At 48.9% G+C, this 24952-nt stretch overlaps 1 protein-coding gene across 1 annotated transcript in view; it reads left to right on the forward strand.

The window, feature by feature from the left end:
• The window catches only part of TRHDE (thyrotropin releasing hormone degrading enzyme), a 299761-nt gene extending 281451 nt beyond the window's left edge, over nucleotides 1–18310 (forward strand). The window contains exons 16-19 of the mRNA XM_068164774.1: nucleotides 4021–4188; nucleotides 5585–5725; nucleotides 12513–12594; nucleotides 14685–18310. Of these exons, the coding sequence (XP_068020875.1) occupies nucleotides 4021–4188; nucleotides 5585–5725; nucleotides 12513–12594; nucleotides 14685–14828 (535 nt within the window). The 3' untranslated portion in view covers nucleotides 14829–18310. The remainder of the gene's footprint in view (nucleotides 1–4020; nucleotides 4189–5584; nucleotides 5726–12512; nucleotides 12595–14684) is intronic.
• Nucleotides 18311–24952: the final 6642 nt, after the last annotated feature.

A 24952-nucleotide genomic window follows, 5' to 3' on the forward strand; every position in this document is an offset into this window, starting at 1 on the left:
GGGGGAAAAGAAATAAACCATTGACATTCATTAATGTTTGAAATATGGCAACAAGGGCTTAATGATAGACTTTCAAGTCAGAAGTAGAAATTCCATTACAGTGAAATGGAAATTCAGCAGCCAGCACACAGGGGTAGCTCTGTAAATGTCAACCAAACTCACATTTGTGTAACATTAACTCAGTCTTTGAGAATCAAAGCTCCACAGTATGGGAAGGCTGCTGAGAGGGGCAGTTTTTCTTTGCTGCTGTGGAGGTTTAAACCCTCACTGCTTCTAATGGCTCTGGCCAGTGTGAGAGTTTTCTGGTGTCCTTGGTTTTGGCATGGTAGTTGCACAGGGGCTGCAAAAGCAGTTGCATCGACCATACCTAAGCCAAAACCTACTGGTTCTGGGTAAATCTGAGCAGAACTACTAGCTTTTTTCAGTGCCCAGCCTGTCAGGGCATCTGAACACTGAGAGAAGGAATCCAAGAAGGTGATAGGAAGCATCAAGGGGGGAGAAAGTGTAGAGCAGGTGCTCTTTTGGATGTCTCATCTGTGTGTCATTGCTTGAGCTGTGTGGTCAAAGCTATAAGGAGTCAGGGAATGATAGGGCTGGGGGGAATGGAGCAAAACTATAAGTGGGTAGATTGAGATTGGATGTGAGGAAGAAGTTGTTTCCCATGAAGGTGGTGAGAGACTGGCACAGGTTGCCCAGGGAGGTGGTGGAAGCCTCCTGCCTGGAGGTGTTTGCAGCCAGGCTGGATGTGGCTGTGAGCAACCTGCTGTAGTGTGAGGTGTCCCTGTCCATGGCAGGGGGCTTGGAACTGGCTGAGCCTTGAGGTCCCTTCCAGCCCTGACCATTCTATGACTATGATAGTATGGCAACGCTGCCTGGCTGGCATGGCTCAGTACAGGCATCTGCTCACAGAGATTTGGTCCTGGGAAGAGAAGAAACAGAAAGCTCCTGAACCTTGCCAGGTAGAACCATGCATTGTAACACCACTCTGCTCTGAGGAGATGGAAGCAGCTGATGGCAGAGCTGAGACATTGCACCTCTGAGTTGGTGTTAGAAGGCAGGTTCTGGACACAGGTGGAGATTTCATCTTTACAATGGACTCCATTTCTCTTGCCTGCCTTTGCAGTTTTGCTGTGTAGAGGTTCCTCCTGAATAAATGCCTGGGTTTGTCTACATGAAGTGCAGCATACCTCAGCAGCAGGCAAGGCAGCCCAGCCCTTTGTGCCTCTGTATCATGGGACTCTGCTTAAACCTCTCCAAGCAGCAGCACTGTCCTGAGCCACGTCAGCTTAGCAGAAGCAAAGTTCCTGTGCCTGTGTGAGTCTAAACCTGCAGCTGCACCTCCTGAGCTGATGCCTGCACTCTCCAGAGGAGAGGAATAAACTCTCAACCTCAGCACTTCTCCATCATCACAAAAGGCAGCAGATATTCAGTCCCTCAAGTTCCTCAGCCAGTAAGAGGAGGACTGCACTTTTCCCCCCTTGTTTTTTTCTTTAGCTAAGGATTCTTTTACTCTTTTTCTCAAGAAACCATCAGGGCTGCTGTGACCTGCTAACCCCCCAGAGGGAGCAGGGGTTTGTAACCCTTCACAGTCATCAATCTATGGTTTCTTACCCTGGCTCCTTCCTTCTGAAGTCCTGAGAAGGAACTAAACCTTGGTAATGCTGAAAAGCCACTCTGGGTTCATCTTTGAGTGCCACAGAAAAGTCAAAGAGATCAGCTGAAGTTTTTTGACCAAAGCATTCATAACATTCTTTAGTGGAAGAAAGGTTTGGGGTGGGAATTCTTTTGTTTGGTTGAGTGTTTGGGTTGGTTGGTTGGATTTTTCCTGGTGAACAAATCCATGGCAGTAAAAGAACGTCTTCATTCCTGGCTGGGTGTCGTGGCTTAAGTGCTGCTGTTACTCAAAACCCTCCTGCTTCAGGCCAGCCTCCAAATGGAAGTGCTGCCTGGAGCAACACTACCTGAAGGGAGGTTGTATCCAGGTGGGGATTGGTCTCTTCTTCCAGGCAAGCAGCACCAGAACAAGAGGACACAGTCTCAAGCTGTGCCAGGGGAAGTTTAGGCTGGAGGTGAGGAGAAAGTTCTTCCCAGAAAGAGAATTGGCCATTGGGATGTGCTGCCCAGGGAGGTGGTGGAGTCCCCATCCCTGCTCAAAAAAGGCTTGGATGTGGCACTTGGTGCCATGGTTTAGTCATGAGGTCTGTGGTGACAGGTTGGACTTGATGATCTTTGAGGTCTCTTCCAACCTTGGTGATTCTGTGATTCTGTGAGCAGAGTATGATGGGGCTTCAGGTTCGGATTCTAACATGGGAGGCTTCCTGTTCCAGTTGCTAGTTTTGGGTTCCAGAGTTTGGGGTGTTGGCTCTTCCACTGAGGTGACAGCAGGACAGGGAGGGATGGGGAGGTAGCTCCCTGGCTTGGGTTTTTAGCTTGCTCGCTTCTGCTTGCTGCTGCTCTCTTCTGTGCTTTCTCTGCTAATAGGCTAAGGCAATTGTGATGATGCTTATTATTTCTATTACTATTATCATCTCATTTTTTCAGCCAACACTTAACTCTTTATTTCAACCTGGAGAGTTTTTGTGTGTGGGTTTGTGGTAACTTTCCCCTCACTCCTGTGTAGATGGGAAGAGGCTGTGCTAAACCAGCACACTGGGATAGCCCATTCTATGGTGTGAGACTTTGGTGAGAGTCTTCAAGTACTGATGCAATCTTTTCTCTCTGTGGTGTGTAGGATTTGATATCAAAATGAGCAGAGGTAATCCCATTCTTTGTGCCACTGAGTTACTGCTCAGATGCTGACAGCGGCTGTCTGTAGTTCTAGATGCTCCAAAGAGGCCTTGGATAGGAAGCTCCAGAGGTGTTTTGACCCAACTATTAGTAACTAGAGACCTGCATTTTGGTGTAGTTTTGATAAAGAAGCCATGTTCCTGCAGATCAGGAATGCATTCCTCTGAGAAGTGTCTGGCTTCAGCTGCAGGACTGCCCTTCAGCTCACAATTGTTTCAGCTTCTGTGCTTGCATGGGAAGCATAGGTGGGGTGGGATCACTGGAGAAGACAATTGTTCATGTGCACACCCTATACAAGGTCTGAGTTTGCCTTCAGGAAACTTCCATTTAGCTGTAGCCTGAGTTCCTATTCCTTGGGCAGTAATCACATTCAGAACTGTCCTGTGGTACAGCAGGTTTGTAATGGGATGAATATGCTGGGGAACAAATGAGCAGATCTTTCCATTTTCTTCACTCCTGAAGACACCATTTGTGAGCAGCATTGACTCAGCACATCATAGAGTCACAGAACTGGCAAGGTTGGAAGGGGCCTCAAGGCTCAGCCAGTTCCAACCCCCTGCCATGGGCAGGGACACCTCACACTACAGCAGGTTGCTCACAGCCACATCCAGCCTGGCTGCAAACACCTCCAGGCAGGAGGCTTCCACCACCTCCCTGGGCAACCTGTGCCAGTCTCTCACCACTCTCCTGGGGAACAACTTCTTCCTCACAGTCAATCTGAGTCTCCCCATTTCTAGTTTTGCTCCATCCCCCCCAGTCCTATCACTATTTGTATGTTACTCTACGAAGATGGAGCACTACAGAGCAGAAGCTGGGAGGAGTTTCTGGCTGATCAAGTCCTGCCCTAAAACCTCTTTACTAAGGAGAAGAAGAGATTTGGCTTAGAGCCCAGGAACTCAGTGATGAGACCCTGTGCTAATGTGGAGAGCTTCTGTTGCCTGTCCTGCAGGTGATGTGGCATGTGACGTGCTGATGAACTGCACGACCATCATTTATAGTCTCCTGACAGTGGGGCAGCATTGTGAGAAGGATGGCAAGCATGTGTTGTCCATTAGGAAATGCATTGGGGTGGCCTGGGGTATTTCAGTGCCTGCAAAGAGATGAAAATGTGTGTTAATGAATAAAAAGAGATGAGTGCTGCACGTCAATTTTGGAGCCTGACCAATCCTCCTTTTCCTCCCAGGATCAGGAGGCTGCCCATTCACCACAGTGCTGTTCTGCTTTCTCTTGTAGGATCCCACTCAATGTGAGAGACATTGTCTACTGCACAGGGGTCTCACTGATGGATGAAGATGTCTGGGAGTTCATTTGGATGAAGTTTCATTCTACCACCGCTGTGTCTGAGAAGAAAATATTGCTAGAAGCCTTAACTTGCAGTGATGACAGAAACTTGCTCAACAGGTACAAAAAGGTTCCCCTGTCAAGATGTGGCTGTTGCAAATCAACCCTTCTCTCTTTGTGAATCATCACTTGAGCTTTGGTCTAAATGAAAGAACCCTGCTCTTCAAGCACAGCCCTGCTGTCTGCTTAAACAACAGCCTTGTGCTGTTGCACTGCTGTGTGCAGTCACACAGATTCTCTCCCTCACAGTTTCCTGTGCTCACTGAAACTGTTTGAAATCCTGTAGTGGTTGCCATTACTTTTTGTTAGCTCTGTCCTCCCTGTGCTCAGCACTGGTTAGGCCACACCTTGAGTCCTGTGTCCACTTCTGGGCTCCTCAGTGTAGGAAAGATGTTGAGATGCTGGAAGGTGTCCAGAGAGGGGCAACAAAGCTGGGGAGGGGTCTGGAGCACAGCCCTGTGAGGAGAGGCTGAGGGAGCTGGGGTTGCTTAGCCTGGAGAAGAGGAGACTCAGGGGAGACCTTCTTGCTCTCTCCAACTCCCTGAAGGGAGGTTGTAGCCAGGTGGGGGTTGGTCTTTTCTCCCAGGCAAGCAGCACCAGAACAAGAGGACACAGTCTCAAGCTGTGCCAGGGGAGGTTTAGGATGGATGTTAGGAAGTTCTTCCCAGACAGAGAGATTGGCCCTTGGGATGTGCTGCCCGGGGAGGTGGTGGAGTCCCCATCCCTGGAGGTGTTTAGGGAGAGCCTGGCTGAGGCACTTGGTGCCATGGTTGAGTTGATGAGATGGTGTTGGGTGATAGGTTGGACTGGATGACCCCTGAGGTCTTTTCCAACCTGGTTGATTCTGTGTTCAGTATTTAACTGTATTGACCAATCAGGTCTTAGTGATTTCCTTACAATGCACATGTGAAGTTTCACTCAGCTTTCACTGCAATAGTTTCATATCAAGATTTGTTGTGATTCACAGAGGTGTCTTTGCAATCATAGCAAGAAGCCACTGAAGCCACTTGGAACTTACACCATGGGGCAGTGAGAGTAAAGAGAGGGAGAGTCTGTGCTGTCTGTTTGTGGAGAGGAGATGCAGGCAGGATGGGATGGAAGAGAGAGGGAAGAGAGGGAGAGCCTGTGCTGTCTGTTTGTGGAGGGGAGATGCAGGCAGGATGGGATGGAAGAGAGAGGGAAGAGAGGGAGAGCCTGTGCTGTCTGTTTGTGGAGGGGAGATGCAGGCAGGATGGGATGGAAGAGAGAGGGAAGAGAGGGAGAGCCTGTGCTGTCTGTTTGTGGAGGGGAGATGCAGGCAGGATGGGATGGGATAACAAAAGATTACACTTCCCAGCGTCCCCCCCAGTCTAGGGCTGTACTCTCTGGTTAAGACATCCAGCCTTAAACCCACAGCATGACTCTGTGTGCTGGTGACACTAACCAGCATTTTTCTGCCCCTTGTTCGTCCCCCCAGGCTCCTAAATCTGTCTCTCAACTCGGAGGTTGTCCTGGATCAGGATGCAATTGATGTGATCATCCATGTGGCTCGGAACCCACACGGCAGGGACCTCGCCTGGAAGTTTTTCAGAGAGAAATGGAAAATCTTGAATTCTAGGTAAAGCTGAAAAGCCCTGAATTTGTCCTCATTGGTTTTATTTAGAGTGTTGTTATTTGTGCCAGGACTGTGTGTGTGTACATGTTCATGCAGGCCCATCCTCTTCTCAGCCATAAAGAGAGGTCTCCAAGTGTGAACCCCATAGATATGATTCATCAATGCATTGATTCGTGGATTGGGACACACATGCATAGAAACATTTACCTCTTAGCCATCATCTGTAGATCTATTAGTGCATTGTGTCTGTGGCTACGATAATGAATGCTCTCTGAATGTCAGGTGCTGCAGTTCTCCATCTACACAGATGAAAAAGCAGCAGTTCCCAAAGGAATTTCACTGGGTTTTAAGCCTGATAGGAGAAGATTCTTTTCAACAGCTTTATTGCAACTGTGGGAAAAGCCACCAAGCATTGCCCTTCCAAAAGGATGCTAGTATCATAGTATCAGTCAGGGTTGGAAGGGACCTCAAGGATCATCCAGTTCCAACCCCCCTGCCATGGGCAGGGACACCCCACACTAGATCAACCTGGCCAGAGCCTCAGCCAGCCTGGGCTTAAACACCTCCAGGGACAAGGCCCCAACCACCTCCCTGGACAACCCATTCCAGGGCTTCACCACTCTCATGGTGAAGAACCTCCTCCTCACCTCCAGCCTGAATCTCCCCACCTCCAGCTTCATTCCATTCCCCCTAGTCCTATCACTACCTGAGATCCTGAGGAGTCCTTCCCCAGCCTTCCTGTAGGCCCCCTTCAGATACTGGAAGGCCACAATGAGGTCACCTGGGAGCCTTCTCTTCTGCAGACTGAACAGCCCCAACTCCTTCAGTCTGTCCTCACAGGAGAGGTGCTCCAGCCCTCTGAAATGGGGAGATTCAGACTGGATGTCAGGAAGGAGTTCTTCCCCATGAGGGCTGGCCAGTCTGGAGAAAAGAAGGCTGCCAGTTGTTCCTTTTACCTCTTTCTCTGTCTCCTGCTACCTGCTCCAACTCAGCCAACATTTTAAAACCCTTTTGGATGAAGATTTTTTTATATTAATTTAATGCATGAAAAATGCCTTTAGTTCTTTAGGGACAGCCTCTGGGGGTCTGGAAGATTTCAGAGCAGCTCCTCTGAGACTGAAGGAACCATAGCTCGGATGAGGCTCAAGTTCTTAAAGGCAGGCGTCCCTGAACTTCAGAGACTCCCCACCAGGCCATTCCCATGGTGTTGGCAGGAAACGTATTGGAGGTCTGTTCCACTTTGGTCTCTTGAGGAGTCAGCCACTGCCCCACAGATCACCTGAAATACTGAAGGTGCTGTATTTAAGCAACTACATCCCAGTGCCTCATCAGTACAGGTGCAGAGCTACTGTAGGCATCACAGCATCAAAAGAAGAGTCAGGGAAACTCAGAGGCTGTGCCTCTACCCTAAGGATTCAAAAGGTTATTCATGTGCTTTTGGGTAATATTTCACAGCACACTGGGAGTGTAGGAGAAACTCAGCTGGGAAAATAGCTTTGAGCTGGAATTGGTTTGGGAAGTTTATATGGCAGGAGCACACTTTTGGAGATCAATTTCCAGCAAGCTTCAAGAGTGCTTGAAGAGCATTAAAATTAAGAACCCTCTGCTTCTGATAGGATTACTGCAGGAGCTGGACTTGCACACAGCAAGGCTACAGCAGAGCCACTTCTATGGCTATTATGCACCCCAGTGCAGTTAGTTATGCTCTGGAGAGCAAATAAATGTTGAGGTTCCTCCAGGGATTTATGGAGAGGTGAGGTGTAAATGTGTCAAAAGCTGTACTGCTACCAAGGCACATCAAGAAGTTGTGTCCTGCTCTAGCAAGGACATTCAGCTGGCAACACAGCTAACACCAGTGAGTCTGGACAGCAGCAAGCTTAGGGGATGCAGACTAATGGGCAAGACGCAGCAAACCATGCTTTGTGTCAAAGGTTTGTGTGCTCTAATTTAAACAGATGAGCTTTTCCCAGGTCATTAGTAACAGAATAAGAGGGAATGGCCTCAAGCTGCCCCTGGGGAGGTTCAGACTGGACATCAGGAAACCTTTTTTTCAGGCAAGAGTGGTGAGGGCTTGGAATGTGCTGCCCAGGGAGGTGGTGGAGTCCCCAAGGCTGGCTGTGTTTGCAGGTGGTTTGGCTGGGGTGCTTGGGGCTGTGGTTTAGGGGTGAGCCTTGCAGAGCAGGGTTCTGGGTTGGCCTTGGTGATGCTGAGGCTCTTTCCCAATCTGAATGTTTCTGTGACTCTCTGAAACCTGAATGTGATTTCTCTCACTTCCTCAGAGTGCATCTCTGTGTCACCTAAGCTCCTGACACTGAGCAAGGTCTCATTAAAAGCCTGTTACTGCCCTTTTGGTAAATGAGAAGATAACAGTCTGTCTTCTTGCCCAACACTGACTTTGTCATCTACACTGAATTTGATCTCCAAACATAATTCAGAGCCACCAAAAGGGCTGTAGCAGTTGCATTACTGTGAAAGGGATATGCAGCTGGGTTCCCATCAGTCACCAAAGCCTGCAGTGCAGTGGGATGGCAGAGCTCTTGCAAGCTGTGCCTAGGTGATACACATTGAAAAGAACTTTGTTTGGTAATTAGATGTTAAAACCTTTTAAGAGAGACTTGGAGAGGTGGAATTAGTTTAATACTTACCCCTCAGTGCTCAGTGAAGCAGTGACATGCAAAATGAGGGTTCTGACTGAAGTTTGCTAGTACATTTTTAAGTACAAGCTCTGTGGTGGAGTGGTAGCTCAAGGACACTCTGGAGCAGGGCAGCTTTTCTTTCTACAATTACAATGATTTGAGTTTGGTTTATTTTGTTTAAAAATCCAAATCCTTGGTATGAAGCAATAGCAAGGAGATATCTCAAGGGTGGTTTTCTTTGCATTAATTATAGAAGTGACAGAATCACAGAAACATTCAGGTTGGAAAAGACCAAGCAGCACAGCCAAACCACCTGCAAACACAGCCAGCCTTGGGGACTCCACCACCTCCCTGCCCAGCACATTCCAAGCCCTCACCACTCTTGCCTGAAAAAAAGCTTTCCTAATGTCCAGTCTGAACCTCCCCAGGGGCAGCTTGAGGCCATTCCCTCTTGTTCTGTCACTAATGACCTGGGAGCAGAGCCCAGCACCAACCTCTCCACAACCTCCTTGCAGGGAGCTGTAGAGAGCCAGGAGGTCTCCCCTCAGCCTCCTCTCTTTCACACTAACCATCCCCAGCTCCTTCAGTTGCTCCTCATCAGATTTCTTCTCCAGGCCCTTCCCAGCTTCCTTGCCCTCCTCTGCTCTGGCTCCAGCACCTCCACATCTCTCTTGTCCTGAGGTGCCCAAAACTGGGCACAGCACTGGAGGTGTGGCCTCCCCAGAGCTGAGTGCCAGGGGACATTTGAGACAGTGACCCAAAGTAGCTGAGGCTTTTTAAATGCTGCTGTAATGCTGTTTCCTCTAACTTCCAAAGACAGCATGTCACAGAGTTAGAGCAGCAAAGCTGTGTCATCCCTTTGTATTTTTACAGTATCCTTGGATTTGTACTGTCCAGGAGATACTGATAGTGTGTGAAGTCTTCAAAATCACTTGCAACCCATGTGCAAAGGTGTCTCAGAGACTGAATCACATCACCACAGATTTATTGAGGCTGGAATAGACCTCTGAGATCATCAGGTCCAACCTGTGGCCCAACACCAGCACATCGACCAGACCTTGAAGTTCCATGCAGTGCCCAACAAGGCTTTTGTAAGAGCTCTGTGGGGCTCAGGCTGCTAAAGTTCTGCACAACAGGACTGGCAGCAGTGTTCCCGGGTTCCTGTGAGCTGAGCATGCACTACCTTGGCTCCTACATCCTTTCCAATGTGTGTGCACCTGTCTGTGCCTGAACACTTCATCCAACAGCTGCCTTTCATCATTCTCTCCTTCTCAGTGCTGACTCATTCATCAGCATTTGGGAGCTGGTCAGTATATGAGCAGCCCTTGGCACAGGAGCTGTGCTGCCTCTCCAGGGGAGTTCACACCAGTACAAAGCCTGCCCAAATGTGAGGTGGTGGTGCTTCACAGCCCCAGAAGTAAAGGAGCAGGTGGAGACCCTGTGCCTCCAGGTTGTTTCCAGGGAGGTCCTGCTTCTGCAGTGCTGTTGTCTTTCCTGGGAAGGGTCCACAGATGGATACTTGCAAGACCAAACCCCTTTTCTGTGTATTGTTGTGTTCCTCATCTGCTGGGGGCTTTGCAAGCTGTCTTTGCTAGAGCTGCTGCCAGCAGAGCCCATTCAGAAGTTGCTGTCAGTGGCTGGTCAAGTGTGCAGAGTGGTCAGGAATCAGCATGGATATTCATGAAGGTCATTCATGAGATGTTCATACATTTGCAGGCAGAGGGCTTCTGCTACTTCTTGTCTGCACTGTAGCTGCAGTACAGGCTGCAAGAAAAGGAAAATCTCTGCTTTTTGGGTTTTTTTAATGAGGTCTCTTCTGTGAAGTGGGTTGGTGACCTTGTCAAAAGACCCCTTCAAAGCAGCTTCCAATTTCCCAAGCAGTCAATTATCAGGCTAAGCTGAGGCTGCAATATTAAAGGGCTTTGTTAGAAAGCTTAAACATGCTTAAAGGAGCATGAAATCCACACTGCCTGCAGGAGGCAGGAATGTCTGCAGGTGTCAATGTGACTGAAGTCTGGGGACAAGAGAGCTGTACTTGCTGAAGTATCCATGAGTTACTAGTGGTCAGGGAGTAAGATTTTTGATACCTCTAAGCATGTTTCCCCTCACATAGGCTCAAGGTAGCAAGCAGCACAGTGTATCACAGTATCACAGTATCACAGTATCACTTAGGTTGGAAAGGACCTCAGGGATCATCGAGTCCAACCTATCAACACAGACCCCATGACTAGACCATGGCACCAAGTGCCACGTCCAATCTCCCCTTGAATGCCTCCAGGGTCGATGACTCAACCACCTCCCTGGGCAACCCGTTCCAATGACGAATGACTCGCTCAGCCCCTATTGCAAGAAGGATCTGGAGGTGCTGGAAGGTGTCCAGAGAAGGGCCATGAGGATGAGCAGAGGGCTGGAGCTGCTCTGCTATGAGGACAGACTGAGGGAGTTGGGGTTGTTCAGTCTGGAGAAGAGAAGGCTCTAAGGAAACCTCATTGTGACCTTCCAGTATCTGAAGGGGCCTACAAGAAAGCTGGGGTGTCAGGATGAAAGGACTGGGGGGGGGGGGGGGGGGGGGGGGGGTGGAGCAAAACTGGAAGTGGGTAGATTGAGATTGGATGTGAGGAAGAAGTTGTTCCCCATGAGGGTGGTGAGAGACTGGCACAGGTTGCCCAGGGAGGTGGTGGAAGCCTCCTGCCTGGAGGTGTTTGCAGCCAGGCTGGATGTGGCTGTGAGCAACCTGCTGTAGTGTGAGGTGTCCCTGCCCATGGCAGGGGGTTTGGGACTGGATGAAAGGGCTGTGGCTTCCAGTACCTGGACATCTGTGGGTAACTAATTTAGGATTAGTGGAGGCAGAACTAAAAGCTGTGAGTGAGTTAGTTCATTTCACTTTGATTTTTGTGTTCCTTCTCTAAATCCATTTGTAGAAGTGGGCTACAAAGGGAATTGTTTCCTCAGACAAAGTGAATTACAGTGAAGTCTGTTGGTGTTACTCTTCTGACAGGAGAGCTGTGTTCCCTATCTTAAGCCAGCCATGTTCAGATTAGTGAGATACAGCTTAGGGTGTAGGTACAGATAAAGATAAGGATAAGCATTTGTCAAGTGCCTTTCACTGTGCTGAATGCCATCTGACCTCAACAAGAGTCTTGCTTTCATTTTCCAGTGGAATTATGTTCTTCATGCTAAAGACTCTGAAAAAAAAAAAAAACAATCCAAACCAAGCCCAAACTGTTCCAACATGAAATGCACAACTTCAGAAGCAATCTGGTTAATCTGATAAGTGAAGGAGATGCTTCAGCTGGACCCTATCAGAAAACCCTGTGGAAAAGGCAGTAGAACAGCAGGACTGGAATGGCCAATTTCAGAGCAGCTACCTGGGGAAGGTCATTGCTGATGACTGCTGAGTAGCCTACCCTTGAAATATTCCTTGCCTCAGCTTTCAAATTATCACTCCAGGTTGGGTTCTTTGAAGATGCTGCATCATGGCCCAGGGGAGGATTTAGCAGCATTCTTCTCCATCAGTATTATTTATTTTAATTACCAGGTGCTGGAACAAGAAGATTTGATTCAGTTCACTCATGGAGGGGCTATTTGTAATGTAGATGAGGTGGCCGAACACAAAGTGCCAGGAAGGCTGCAGCGCTGGGAAAAGAGACTCTGGTTTGATGCTACAGCTGGAGGGTTCCTCAGAATCATAGCATGGTCTGGGTTGGATTGGACCTCCAAAACTCATCCCATCCAACCCCTTCTGTAGTCAGCAGGGACATCCTCAACTGGATCAGGTTGCCCAGAGCCCTGCCCAACCTCACTTTGAATATTTCCATGGCTGGAGTTCCAGCCACCTCTTTGGGCAACCTCCTCCATGCTTAGTCCTCTGCTCCTTCTTTGGTGCCTCTATTTTTTGCTGACTGCTGTCACTACAAGGAAACTGTTTTGTTAAGCATGAGGTGGGGCTGTGGTTTGGTCCTCTCCTCCTCTAGAGCTCTCACCTGTGGCTGCAGTGAAGCGCTTTCTGCTAAGTAGCAGCCAAATACAGTTACAAATAGCTCAGCCTAGAAGGTCCTATGTCTTCTGCCTCGCTTACAGAAGACTCCTTTCTGCTTTTCAGCTGGCCTGCTACTTGCACTAACTCTCCATACACTTTCCTGTTGCCCTTGCAGGTATGGAGAAGCATTATTTATGAATTCAAAGCTTATCAGTGGAGTCACAGAATTCCTCAATACTGGAGAAGAGCTAAGAGAGGTAAGTCCTAAATGGGTTTTGGCACCTGAGAGGTGCCAACGAGCAGGGAGCGGGGCAGGAGCTCTGAGGTGTCAATAGCTGTTTGGGAACCCTGGCTGTTGAGCTGGAGTCACAGGCCAGGGCTGCAGCTGGGTGTGTAGAGGTGGTGTCAGGAGGTGGGTAGTGCAGGCACTTCTCTGTGCCTGGCTGGGTGTGTAGGTTTGTTCTTTTTATCTTGGCTGTTGCTTGAGAAGCTGAAGATGGGATCTTGCTATCTACAGCCCTAGATAAGCCCAGTGTTGAAAGCAGAAGCTGCCAGTGCCTCCTCTGTTTCTCCTTTGCCTGCAGTATTTCTGTGTAAGAAAAGCTGTGGCCAAATGGACAGGACAATCAATTTTAGTCTAAATGCTGAGTGCTTCTTAGGTAGATTGCAAAGACTTCTCCTTTTGATGCAACTTCTGCCCTGGCTGAGGGAGTTGTGTGGCTGTGTTACACACTGCCTAGCTGGACATTACCCCAGGTGGATCAAATTATTCTCCTGCAGCATGATCACCATTAAGTGAGCTCTGATGGTGCTGTCATGTTTTGTCCCCAGCCATTTGTCTACACTCAAGCTCAGTGGCCACAGGAACTCAGGGAAGAGCTACAGCTGGTTGCCTCAAAGCTGCCCAAGTGGGAAGGACGTTGCTGGCCAAGTTTGAGTATCTGCCATGCAGCAAGAAAGCCTTCTGTAGTCTTGGTATCCACCTCCATGACAGCATTGGCAGGATGCCTGTTTATAGTTCCCCCAAAAGAAGCAGGCCTTGTGAACATGTTAGCATCAAAAGGGCAGAGGTCAGCTTAAGTCTGGTTTTGATGCTTTCCAGGTCCTTGCCATACTTATAACTGTGATGGGAACGAGGAGTTTGCAGGATCAGCCTTTTCCTTCTCCAGCCCATGCACAAAGAGGTGTTGCTAGAGGTTAGATTTCAGTGGTGAGGTTGGTGCCACCAGGAAACAGAAATTAACTAGTTATGAATAAGTGCTGCTGAAAGCTCCTAATTTTATACCAGCCAACATAACCTGCAGCCTACTGTGCAGCTCAGCCCTGCAATTGTGGCTAGAGGAGAGCAGCAATTCCAAGCACACCAGTGGATCAACTGTAATCACCCAGGTGACAGTGCTGTGATTAGAGTGTACAAAAGAACAGAGCAGGGACCCTTTCAGTCTGCTGAGTGGAGATCACAGTTTGCTCATACGGGAAGGAATCTCACTCAGGCATTCCCAGGCCATCAAGTGAGTGCCCACCTCTTATTTTGCTCTGCTTTTCATACTGTTTCCCTTCCTTTTCTAAACAGCTCCAGAAGGGTTCTGCAAATCAGAAATAATAGGTCTTTTGTGAAGCCTGATAAAACCAGACGCCATCAGGGCTGCCTTCTGTTGGTGTTTGCATTTCAACCTGAGTCAGAAGCACTTCCAGTGCTCCCAGTTTGGCTTCTTAAGTAGAAATAAGTAAGAGCTGAGAGCAGCAGAGCTTCTTACGCAGCGCAGCAGCTGGGCTGCAGGAGGGAAGGAGGTATTGGTATTGGTGTGATCTGGCACTGCCATGGCCATATCTTCCAGTGCAATCTGGAGCAGCTGCATCACATTTAATTGGCAGTCTACTCTTGTCTTCCAGTTCCTATTAAATCATTCTACACCATACTGCATTTACTTCTCCAGTGGCTGTGAAAGCTGGCCCTAAATGCTTGCCTTGTTTGTGTGCACTGGAAATTAGGCTGGATGTTAGGAAGAAGTTCTTCCCAGCAAGAGAGATTGGCCATTGGCATGTGCTGCCCAGGGAGGTGGTGGAGTCACCATCACTGGAGGTTTTTAGGAAGAGACTGGATGGGGTGCTTGGTGCCATGGTTTAGTTGATGAGATGGTGCTGGGTGATAGGTTGGACTGGATGATCTCAGAGGTCTTTTCCAACCTGGTCTATTCTATTCTATTCTATTCTATTCTATTCTATTCTATTCTATTCTATTCTATTCTATTCTATTCTATTCTATTCTATTCTATTCTATCTCTCACCTAAAAATGCTGAGCTCCCTCAGTACCTGCACCTTTGACCTGTTAACTTGCACTTGCAGCTGAAGAACTTCATGAAGAGCTACGAAGGGGGAGCTGCTGCCTCTTTCTCCCGTGCCGTGGAGACAGTGGAAGCCAACGTGCGGTGGCAGAGGCTTTACAAGGAAGAACTCTTCCAGTGGCTGAGAAAATCCTTGACACATTAGTCTGTCTGTCCAGCCAACCATTGACCAGGATGCTCTGCAAGGGGAGGAGGAGGCGTTTTCAGAAGTGTTGCAGAGGAGAGTCCTGGAGACCAGCTCGGATTGCAGGGATGGCTGAGGGGGGTTTTACCTTTTGATTTGGGGCTTTTTTTTTACACTGCACTCTTGCAAAGCTGTCAAGAAGCTTTTCAGAAGAGAAGGTCATGAATGCTTGTGAGACCCGGTCCTCAGTGTACACAACCAACCATGATATTAAGTGGTGCATGTAAATGTTGAAGAGAAACAAACTAACAAACAGCAAACCACCTTCCAAGACCGCTCTGTGCATGCTCGTGCCGTCCCTGCCTGTATTCTAGCATGCTTGTGTAGAACAGCCACATTTTGTATGTGAGTCCCAGCTGCATCCAATATGGGCATTAGACAAAGCACAAAGACTACCTACGACAATCAGCGTTGCCGTCAACAGCGTGACAGCCAGGAGGAAGGACTGCAGAGGGCTTCCAGCTTGGGGCAGGATGAATTGCGAAGTCAACTGCTCTCTTCCTGCTAGCTTCCCACTGGGCTGGCACTCAGTCTGTCTCTTACTGCTTGCAGAGATGCCAGCTCCTGTTTTGAGTTGCTAGTTTTGTCTGCAGTCTCCCTATGCCCACAGAACAGAGAGAGAGAGAGAGAGAGGGGAAAGACCAAAGGGGTGAGGAAGGGGGTGGAGGAGGAGAAACCAAGGAGGATATCATCCATGCATTGTTATCACAGGTATTTATTCAGCTCTGATCTGTGGAGCAGTGTAGCTCTAACTGTGAACATAGGCAGTGCTGGAGGGGAACAATGCATTGCTTGCAGGGAATCCATGAACCACCTCTCCCTGGCTGTTTGACAGGCCAGTGATGCTCACCACGGGTCACCTAACCTGTACAGCAGTAAATGATGCAGCTGATGATGCACAAATACTATGAATAAACAGACAATCCAGAAGGAAACTAGCAAAAAGGGACAGTACCTTGCTTGCAGTGACCTCAGAGAGCTGTCTTGCCCATGGCAGACCAGCCCCTGTAGCAACTGAGTCTGTTTGGCAGGGCACACTCTCTGTGTGGACAATGCCTTGCAAATATGGGATGTACTCTTGCAGACGTGGGATGGAGCAATGATGTCAGCTTAGAAACGTGAAGCAGGGGAAAGGGGAGGGTGTGAGTGGTGATGTGTGCTGGCTGATAGCAAGAACACTCTTTTCTTTCTGTTTCCTTGCATTTCCCACCTGCTGCTGTAGAAGAGTGATGCTTTTCTTTTTTTCCCTCAATCCTTAATCTGAAACATCAGTGACCCAGTGCAGCTGCTGCCTGCACAGTGAGTGTGCACCATTGGTGCTAAGTGTTGAGGATGGAAGTGGTGGGGGACAAATGCTCTCCCATGTCTCCACTCTGGAGAAAAAACCTCCACCAAACTGCAGAGTTTTTCGGGAGGCAGGTTGCAGCAGCTGCAGAGGGGGGCTGGAGATGTATGTGTGTGTTTCTTCATCTCATCCCAGCCTGGGACAGCCAGCTGACCGCGTTATGGCCCTCTGTATGTGGCCAGCCAAAGCAGAGAGCAGCCACTTGGTCTCGTTGATTCCTTCACAAGGGGTGGCAGTCACCAACAGGCTTTACAGCTGCAGTTGCTCATCCCCAGCAGTTGTAAACTGAAAGACTGGTGCAAAAAAAAAGATACACTGAGCATCTTCAGGTGTTACCAGGGCTCTCTGGAGACACTTCTTTCTCTGGGCTCTCAATCCTTTGAAAGTCTGCTTCTCAAGAACTGGCAGACCCATCCCATAGCTAAGCTGTGGTACCCATCTAGACCCAGTCCTTTTGTGTCTTTCACTGTGCAGAGGGTGCTGCCTGGGGGTTGGGTACACTTTGTGTGGGAATCTGCTCCATTGTTTGGGGTTGTGTAGCACCACAGGTTAGCTTGACCACATATGAACAAAAGAAGAGGGAATCCTGTGCTCTTGTGCTGTTACCTTTGCCTTATAGGAAATCCTAAACTCTTCTGCTACATTGCAGTGCTACTGAACCTGACACCCAGAGACATCATCATGTCCAAAGCAGAGTGAAATCCTCCTCCTATGTCTTTTACCTACCTCACAGGGGTGTTGTGAGGCTTGACTAATGTTAGCAAAGCACTTGAATATCCTCTGATGAAAGGCATTTCAAAGTGCAAAGTGTTATTTCGTGTGGTTGACCAAACTCAACCTCAGTGCCGGGCTGCAGCCTCACATTTGTAATTTCTCCTGAGCAAAGCCACAGGTGGATCTGTTACTACAGAGAAGCAAGCCCAATCTTAGCTAATGTAATCACCACCCTGTAATGAAGGCCAAAATTAAGATAGCCAAAGAGTGTGCAGAAAGCCAAGCTCTGAGACGTGACTTGCTTGGAGGATTTCAGAGAGAAGAAGTGTGAGCAATGGTCTGTCCCTTTGCAGTTTCACTCAGGACTGGCTTTGATGGCTTTCCTTTTTCAGCACCATAGATTCAAGCACATATCTGCAGCATACAGACAGGAGTTTCTGGTCTTTCCACTTGCTGAAGGGCAAGCTAACAATCTGTTCCAAGGTCAAAAGTTTATTTCGACCCCTGTGTTCCACGCAGCGCACAGGAGGTTCCTGTGCTGCTCATTGGAAGTTCTGGGCACATTTAGCTGCTGTTGGATGTAAGTTAATGTTTCAGTGGCCTTGACAAATGGTCTACAACAGTGATCAAGCCCTAAATGTACCTCTTGCTGTATCACTTAGAACTGCTGTGTTCCAGTCCTGTTGGTGTTGCTGCCGTGGCTCGGGCTGAGCTGGGTGACCGGTGGGGCTTGGTGGCCTCGGAGGTCTCTTCCACCCTGGTTGCTCCTCTGTGTGATTCTGTGACCTTGCCATAACAATTCCCCATTCTTCTGGTTTTATATTTTGTATTTTGCTGGTTCTCATCCAATCAGCACTAAACTGAAATGGATTAAATGCAACAAACTCATAACTTCTTTTGCTGCAGTGTTTCACACACTCCCCCTTGGATTTAATTATGTCTTGAGAAGCTTCTCTTTAATAACTTCCACACTGCTGTGTGTTAAAGAACAGTTGATACCTCATGGAAAACTTGAATACAGTCTGTTCAGAAAGACCTCTTTATCTTGCTGATTTCCTTTTTCATTTACCAGTCCTCTTCTTTTTGTGTCCTTATGTAAAGTTAGGCCTGTTTTTGTGGTCCGGACTGTGCTTAGGAAGCCTGGAATCCAGACTTGGCATTGTTTTTGAATCCAGGATTTCATTTTGGCCTTTCTCATGAGGGGAGATGCTGCAAACATGCTGAACATGAGCCAGCAGTGAGCCCAGGGAGCCAAGAAGGCCAATGGCATCCTGGCCTGCATCAAGAACAGTGCGGCCAGCAGGAGCAGGGAGGTCATTGTGCCCTGTGCTCAGCACTGGTTAGGCCACACCTTGAGTCCTGTGTCCAGTTCTGGGCTCCTCAGTTTAGGAAAGATGTTGAGATGCTGGAAGGTGTCCAGAGAAGGGCAACAAAGCTGGGGAGGGGTCTGGAGCACAGCCCTGTGAGGAGAGGCTGAGGGAGCTGGGGTTGCTTAGCCTGGAGAAGAGGAGGCTCAGGGGAGACCTTATTGCTCTCTCCAATTCCCTGAAGGGAGGTTGTAGCCAGGAGAGGGTTGGTCTCTTCTCCCAGGCAACCAGCAGCAGAACAAGAGGACACAGTCTCAAGCTGTGCCAGGGGAGGTTTAGGCTAGAGGTGAGGAGAAAGCTCTTCCCAGCAAGAGAGATTGGCCCTTGGGATGTGCTGCCCAGGGAGGTGGTGGAGTCCCCATCCCTGGAGGTGTTCAAGAAAGGCTTGGATGTGGCACTTGGAGCCATGGTTTAGTTGTCAGGAGGTGTTAGGTATTAGGTGATAGGTTGGACTTGATGATCTCTGAGGTGTCTTCCAGCCTGGCTGATTCTGTGATCCTATGGCAATGTGGATCCAGTGTGGACATACCTATTGCATTTTTACAACCTTGTCCAGGGCAACAATCTCATCCTGTTGCTTTGCAGCTGGCAGAGCTCTTCATGTATCCTCTCCTGATACTTGTCCCAACCACGGTGGCTGCTGATTGTGACTGGGGCAGAGCAGTGTGGACACACTTCTGAAATGAAATGTCACCTCTGCTGTTGCTGTGTGTGCTTGGACATTGACTTGGAGGGAAAAATCTTCATCTGTCCTCAAGGACCTCCACATTTATAAGTTTTCATTATCTCTTCAGTGTACATAGCAATTGATGATCTTTGAGATCTTTCCCAGCCTTATTGATTCTATGATTCTATAGCAAGAGTTGTGATGCTGTGTTGGAAACTGAGGAGGGCTTTTGTGGATCTTCCACTGAGCTTTGTAGTGCCCAAGGAAATAGCTCCACTGACGGAGGAGGCAGCTTTTGTGGCAGAGGTAGCCAACCACACTCATTAGAGCCTTAGTGGAATTAGAGAAGAAATGTCTATCTCCATACATATGTATGTAAGTGTGTAGACATACATCTGTGTGTATAGACCTATGTGTGTTTCTAGACTCATGCATAGATATGTATAGATAGATATAGATAGATATTCATGTGAAAAATTCTCCATAGGGATAATTCTGCCATGAACTTGTCACCAAGTCTGCTGATTTGGATGGATGCAGGTGAAGCCAGTGTTTGTGGCTGAGGCTGCCTGTGTTCAGATACCTGCATAATCAGGTCCTGGTTTTCCACATGATCAGAGTCAAGACTGGAGTGACTGAAGGCAGATGTTGAGTTGGATGTGCATCTGCCTCTCTGGGTAGAAGGGATAGGATAGGATAGGATAGGATAGGATAGGATAGGATAGGATAGGATAGGATAGGATAGAATAGAATAGAATAGAATAGAATAGAATAGAATAGAATAGAACAGAATAGAATAGAATAGAATAGAATAATAGAATAAACCAGGTTGGAAGAGTTCTTCAAGATCATCAAGTCCAACCTATCATCCAACACCACCTAATCAACTAAACCATGGCACCAAGCACCCCATCAAGTCTCCTCCTGAACACCTCCAGTGATGGTGACTCCACCACCTCCCCAGGCAGCCCATTCCAATGGGCAATCACTCTCTCTGTGTAAAACTTCCTCCTAACCTCCAGCCTAAACCTCCCCTGGCACAGCCTGAGACTGTGTCCTCTTGTTCTGATACTGGTTGCCTGGGAGAAGAGACCAACCTCTGCCTGTCTTCAACCTCCCTTCAGGTAGTTGTAGACAGCAATAAGGTCATCCCTAAGTCTCCTCCTCTCCAGGCTAAGCAACCCCAGCTCCCTCAGCCTCTCCTCCTAGGGCTTGTGTTCCAAGCCCCTCACCAACTTTGTTGCCCTTGATGTGGCTTTGAAAGCTGTGTCTATAATCAACTTGCCACCACTTCTCTTAGGAGCACTCACCGTATCAGGCTGCCTGTCCTAAGCAGGGTTTATAGCCAGAGTGTCAGTGTGAGCATGAAGGTGTAAAGGGCCCATCCTGCTTCTGAGCAGCCTCCTCTGAATAGCAGCTGCTTGCCCACTTTGGGATGGAGCAGTTGGAGAACTCTGCTGCCAACCTACCAGGGTGAGATGGGCAGCTGGGGTCTACTGAAGTGCAAAGGTGCTTCACTGAGATTCCCCTCAGCTACAGGGGAGGGACAGAGGGTTCCTTTGGCTGCTGTGGTTTGTGGGTGATGTTCAGAGGTTGGAGTTACTCCCTTGAGATAGCAAGAAACATAGGGGAGCCAGCACTGCACAGCAAAACCTGAGGATGTGAGCTATGGTCCCCCCAGCTGTGGACTGGAACCTCTGTAAAGATCTAGAATATTAAATTGCATGTTCTTCAGAAGTCATTTCAAATGGCCCAAAACAACCACCCACCCTGCATTTTCCAGTGCACAGGATCACAACCTTTTCCCTTATGGCATATTTGCTAACACTGAAAATGTGCCAGGAGTTTCCCAGGCCTTGTTGTAGCAAAGGCTTTGGAAGGATTAAAAGCAGTGGTCCTTGTCACTGTACCTGATAGCATTTCAGGTGGCTCCTATGGCACTAGTGCTGTGCAGTTCCCTATTGGCATACAGCACAGGAACAAAGCAGCCACTTGGTTTCTCACAGGGTTGCAAAAGCTGCTGCCTGGTTTAAAACCAATACCAAAACCCAGGGAGATCACTGTGGCTTGAGCAAGCAGCCTGTGCTGGTGGGAGTTGTTTAGTGGTCCATGAGAGGGAAGGGGAAAAAGGCACTGCCCTGGCTAAGGATTTTTCACCCAGGTAAGGCCAAGTGCCCTGGTGGGAGCAAACCTTTAACATAAAGTCTGTTTAAGGGGGTGGTTAAATCGAGCTCCATCTTCCTGCTCTGGCAGGGAGGTTGGACCTGATGATCTCTGGGGGTCCTTTCCAACCCCTAATGCACTGTGGTACTGTGATACTGTGGTATCTTGTGTCCACACTGATGCTGGGGGCTTCCCTGATGTCAGAATACCCCTAAATGGTAACCCTGTTGAGGTCAGGTTTTAGACCAGCTGTGTGGAGCTGGTGTCCTGGGGCTGGGTTTAAGGAGACTCAAGGTCATGAGCAGGGCTGTGGGTCAGACCCAATGTCCTTTCTCAGGAGGTTTCACGTTTATGCTTTTGTGTTTGGCTGGTTTGTAACTGCTGCAGTGCAACACTGCCAAAGAGTGTTTCTGAAGGCTTTACCTTTTCATCTGCACCCCTTCCTAAGGATATCAAAGCAGTGTTGGCAGAGAACACAGAGGTGATCGGCAGAGGTGCTGCAGCAGACAGCTGGGAGGCTTCAGCCAGTGCCTCATCATTCCCTGGGTAGGATCGCTTGGATCTGCCTGATCAGGGTAGCCTTCAATCAGTGGGCAGGGCTGAGAGCCAGGATGCAGGCTCAGTTCCCTGGGACACATTTCAGCCCCCCTGAGATGTTCATTTCTGTGATTTGGAGACGAGCTGTGGCCAAGCTGGTGCCAGGTGCGCGGCTGCAGAGATGCTGCTGCGCAGTGAGGTAGATCCCTTGACGTAAGCCATGCGAACTGCAGCCGAGGATCTGACCCTTTGCTTCACTAGCAGCCCTCTGGGGCGGTGTGCAGGCTGATCTCTGCATTTGTCTCTGTTTCACTAGCACATACTGGGTGATAAATTACTTTTGTTTTCCTTTGGGTTTGGGGGTTTGGGGGGTTTTGGGTTTGTTTTTTTTTCCTAGAACAATATTTTGCAATGAGCTCCAATGTCAGCAAGCTTTAGAACCTGCTTGGAGAGCTGCAGGAGACTCTGCTGTGAAGAGCATTGGTACTGCTCTCCTCTTTGGTTTTTCTTTTGCCTGCAAACAGTAGATTTCAGCAGAGAGAGACCTGCCCGGCCTTCACACGCTGTGTCACAAAGCTTGTGTCGGTTCCTGTGGGGAACGTGGTTTGTAGTTACTGTATAAGAACCCTGTACAAAGACAGCTTTGTTATCTGTGTACATGTAACTCTGCTGTGTGGTTTTTATGTTCGAGGGACACTGAGCTGTGGTGTGGCTGAGACCTATATAGCCTTATAAAAACAGAGACTGTAGCTCCCTGTCTGATGTTTTACTGAGAGGTGTCCACTTGCTCTGCTTTTGCAGCAGATAAACCAGTTCCATGAAAACTAATGAGCTGTGCCACTGCAGACACATCAGGGACACAAGTGGATTAGACTGCTGAAAATAAAGGCTGGACAAGAAATTGCATTGTTTTCCCCAAGAGATTCCACACGTCAGACCTTCTGACACCTTGAGAAGTCCTGCAGCTGTTACTGGCTGGGTGTAATGGATGAGTCCCTCTACTACTTCTGTCTCGACCTTGGGTTAATTCTGAATGCTGGAATTAGAAGGAAATATGTTTTTTCCCATCACTTCTCGCATCTGTACTCTCTGGGATTCAGCTCTTTGTCAAATAAGAGGTGGAGCCTGCTCACTTTAGACGTGACTCCCAAATGAGTGCAAGATCAGAGCTATTTTCCTGTCAGGGTAATGCAGACCCTTGCAGACCATTGCATCATGTCACTGTGCCACACAGATGTGCAAGAACCACTCTGACAAAGCTTTCATTGTTGCAGATCTTGCTCAAGAGTCCAGGGAAGGGCCATGAGGATGAGAGGAGGGCTGGAGCTGCTATGCATGAGGACAGACTAAGGGAGTTGGGGTTGTGTGGTCTGGAGAGAAGGCTCTGAGGAGACCTAATTGTGGCCTTGCAGTATCTGAAGGGGGCTCCAAGAAAGCTGGGGAGGGACTTTGGAGGGTGTCAGGGAGTGATAGGACTGGGGGGGATGGAGCAAAACTAGAAATGGGTAGATTGAGATTGGATGTGAGGAAGAAGTTGTTCCCCAGGAGGGTGGTGAGAGACTGGCCCAGGTTGCCCAGGGAGGTGCTGGGAGCCTCATCCCTGCAGGTTTTGAAGGCCAGGCTGGATGTGGCTGTGAGCAACCTGCTGTAGTGTGAGGTGTCCCTGGCCATGGCAGGGGGGTTGGAACTGGCTGATCCTTGAGGTCCCTTCCAAGCCTGACAACTCTCTGATTCTGTGAAAGGTATGAAGTCAGCAGTGGGAGATGGCAGATGTGAGGCTGGCTTGGCCACCACTCAGCCACATACAGAGGCGTGGAAGCATCCCCACTAATTCCCGTGGGATTAATGGACTGCTTCAAATTCTGGATCAAATCTGGCTGAAACTGGGGTTATGGAAAGTCACTTAGGCTGAAACATGTTTCTAGAGATGTTTCAGGTGCAGGCTGTGGTGTCTGCCCCATACTTCAGGTGCAGGCTGTGGCGTCTGCCCATACTTCAGGTGCAGGCTGTGGCGCTGTGTGTTTGCTGAATTGCAAATCCCAATCTACTCTCTCCGGGGCCTGGTTCTCTTCCCCTTTTCTAGCAAAGCCTGCGTTTTGCACGCAGAAAGTTGATGCTAACTGATTCTCAGTATCCCTGCAAATGCCTAAGGTTTTCCTTTAAGTGTTAGAAGCAGCTGAGGATCTGAGAATAAAAGCAGTATTGTTCTTAGCGCTCACTGTGCACTTGCAGCCCGCAAAGCCAATCAGATCCTGGGCTGCATCGGGAGAAGTGTGGGCCAGTAGGGCAAGGGAGGTAATCCTCCCCCTCTGCTCAGCTCTGCTGAGGACCCCACCTGGAGTACTGCCTCCAGTTCTGGAGCCCCTATTACAAGAGGGATGTGGAGGTGCTGGAAGGTGTCCAGAGAAGGGCCACGAGGATGAGCAGAGGGCTGGAGCACCTCTCCTATGAGGACAGACTGAAGGAGTTGGGGCTGTTCAGTCTGGAGAAGAGAAGGCTCCCAGGTGACCTCATTGTGGCCTTCCAGTATCTGAAGGGGGCTACAAGAAGGCTGGGGAGGGACCTCTCAGGATCTCAGGTAGTGGCTAGGACTAGGGGGAAAGGAATGAAGCTGGAGGTGGGGAGATTGAGGCTGGAGGTGAGGAGGAAGTTCTTTCCCATGAGAGTGGTGAAGCCCTGGAATGGGGTTGTCCAGGGAGGTGGTTGGGGCCCTGTCCCTGGAGGTGTTTAAGGGCCAGGATGGCTGAGGCTCTGGGCAGGCTGATGTAGTGTGGGGGTGTCCCTGCCCATGGCAGGGGGGTTGGAACTAGATGATCCTTGTGGTCCCTTCCAACCCTGACTGATTCTGATACTATGAGACTGTGAATCAATGAATCTGGAGCTAATCAGCAAATCAAACCATTAGCCCAAACAAGAAGAACTAGAGGAGTTTCTGCTGCCGTTTACCAGAAAAGTGGGGGTTGGGTTTGGTTTTTTCTATGATATGCCTTTAAAAATTGCTCCAGAAATATTGGGAACTCTGTGTGTTCAACATTAAATTTTGATTCCACTCTGTCTAGCCAAGGACTGACTGAATGGATTTCTCTTCTCTTCTCTTCTCTTCTCTTCTCTTCTCTTCTCTCTTCTCTTCTCTTCTCTTCTCTTCTCTTCTCTTCTCTTCTCTTCTTCTCTTCTCTTCTCTTCTCTTCTCTTCTCTTCTCCTTCTCTTCTCTTCTCTTCTCTCTCTCTTCTCTTCTCTTCTCTTCTCCTTCCTCTCCCTCTCCTCTCCTCTCCTCTCCTCTCCTCTCCCTCT

This window comes from Melanerpes formicivorus, unplaced genomic scaffold, assembly GCF_026170545.1.
Source record: "Melanerpes formicivorus ecotype bairdi unplaced genomic scaffold, bMelFor1.0.p_v2 SCAF_3, whole genome shotgun sequence".
NCBI lineage: Eukaryota > Metazoa > Chordata > Aves > Piciformes > Picidae > Melanerpes > Melanerpes formicivorus.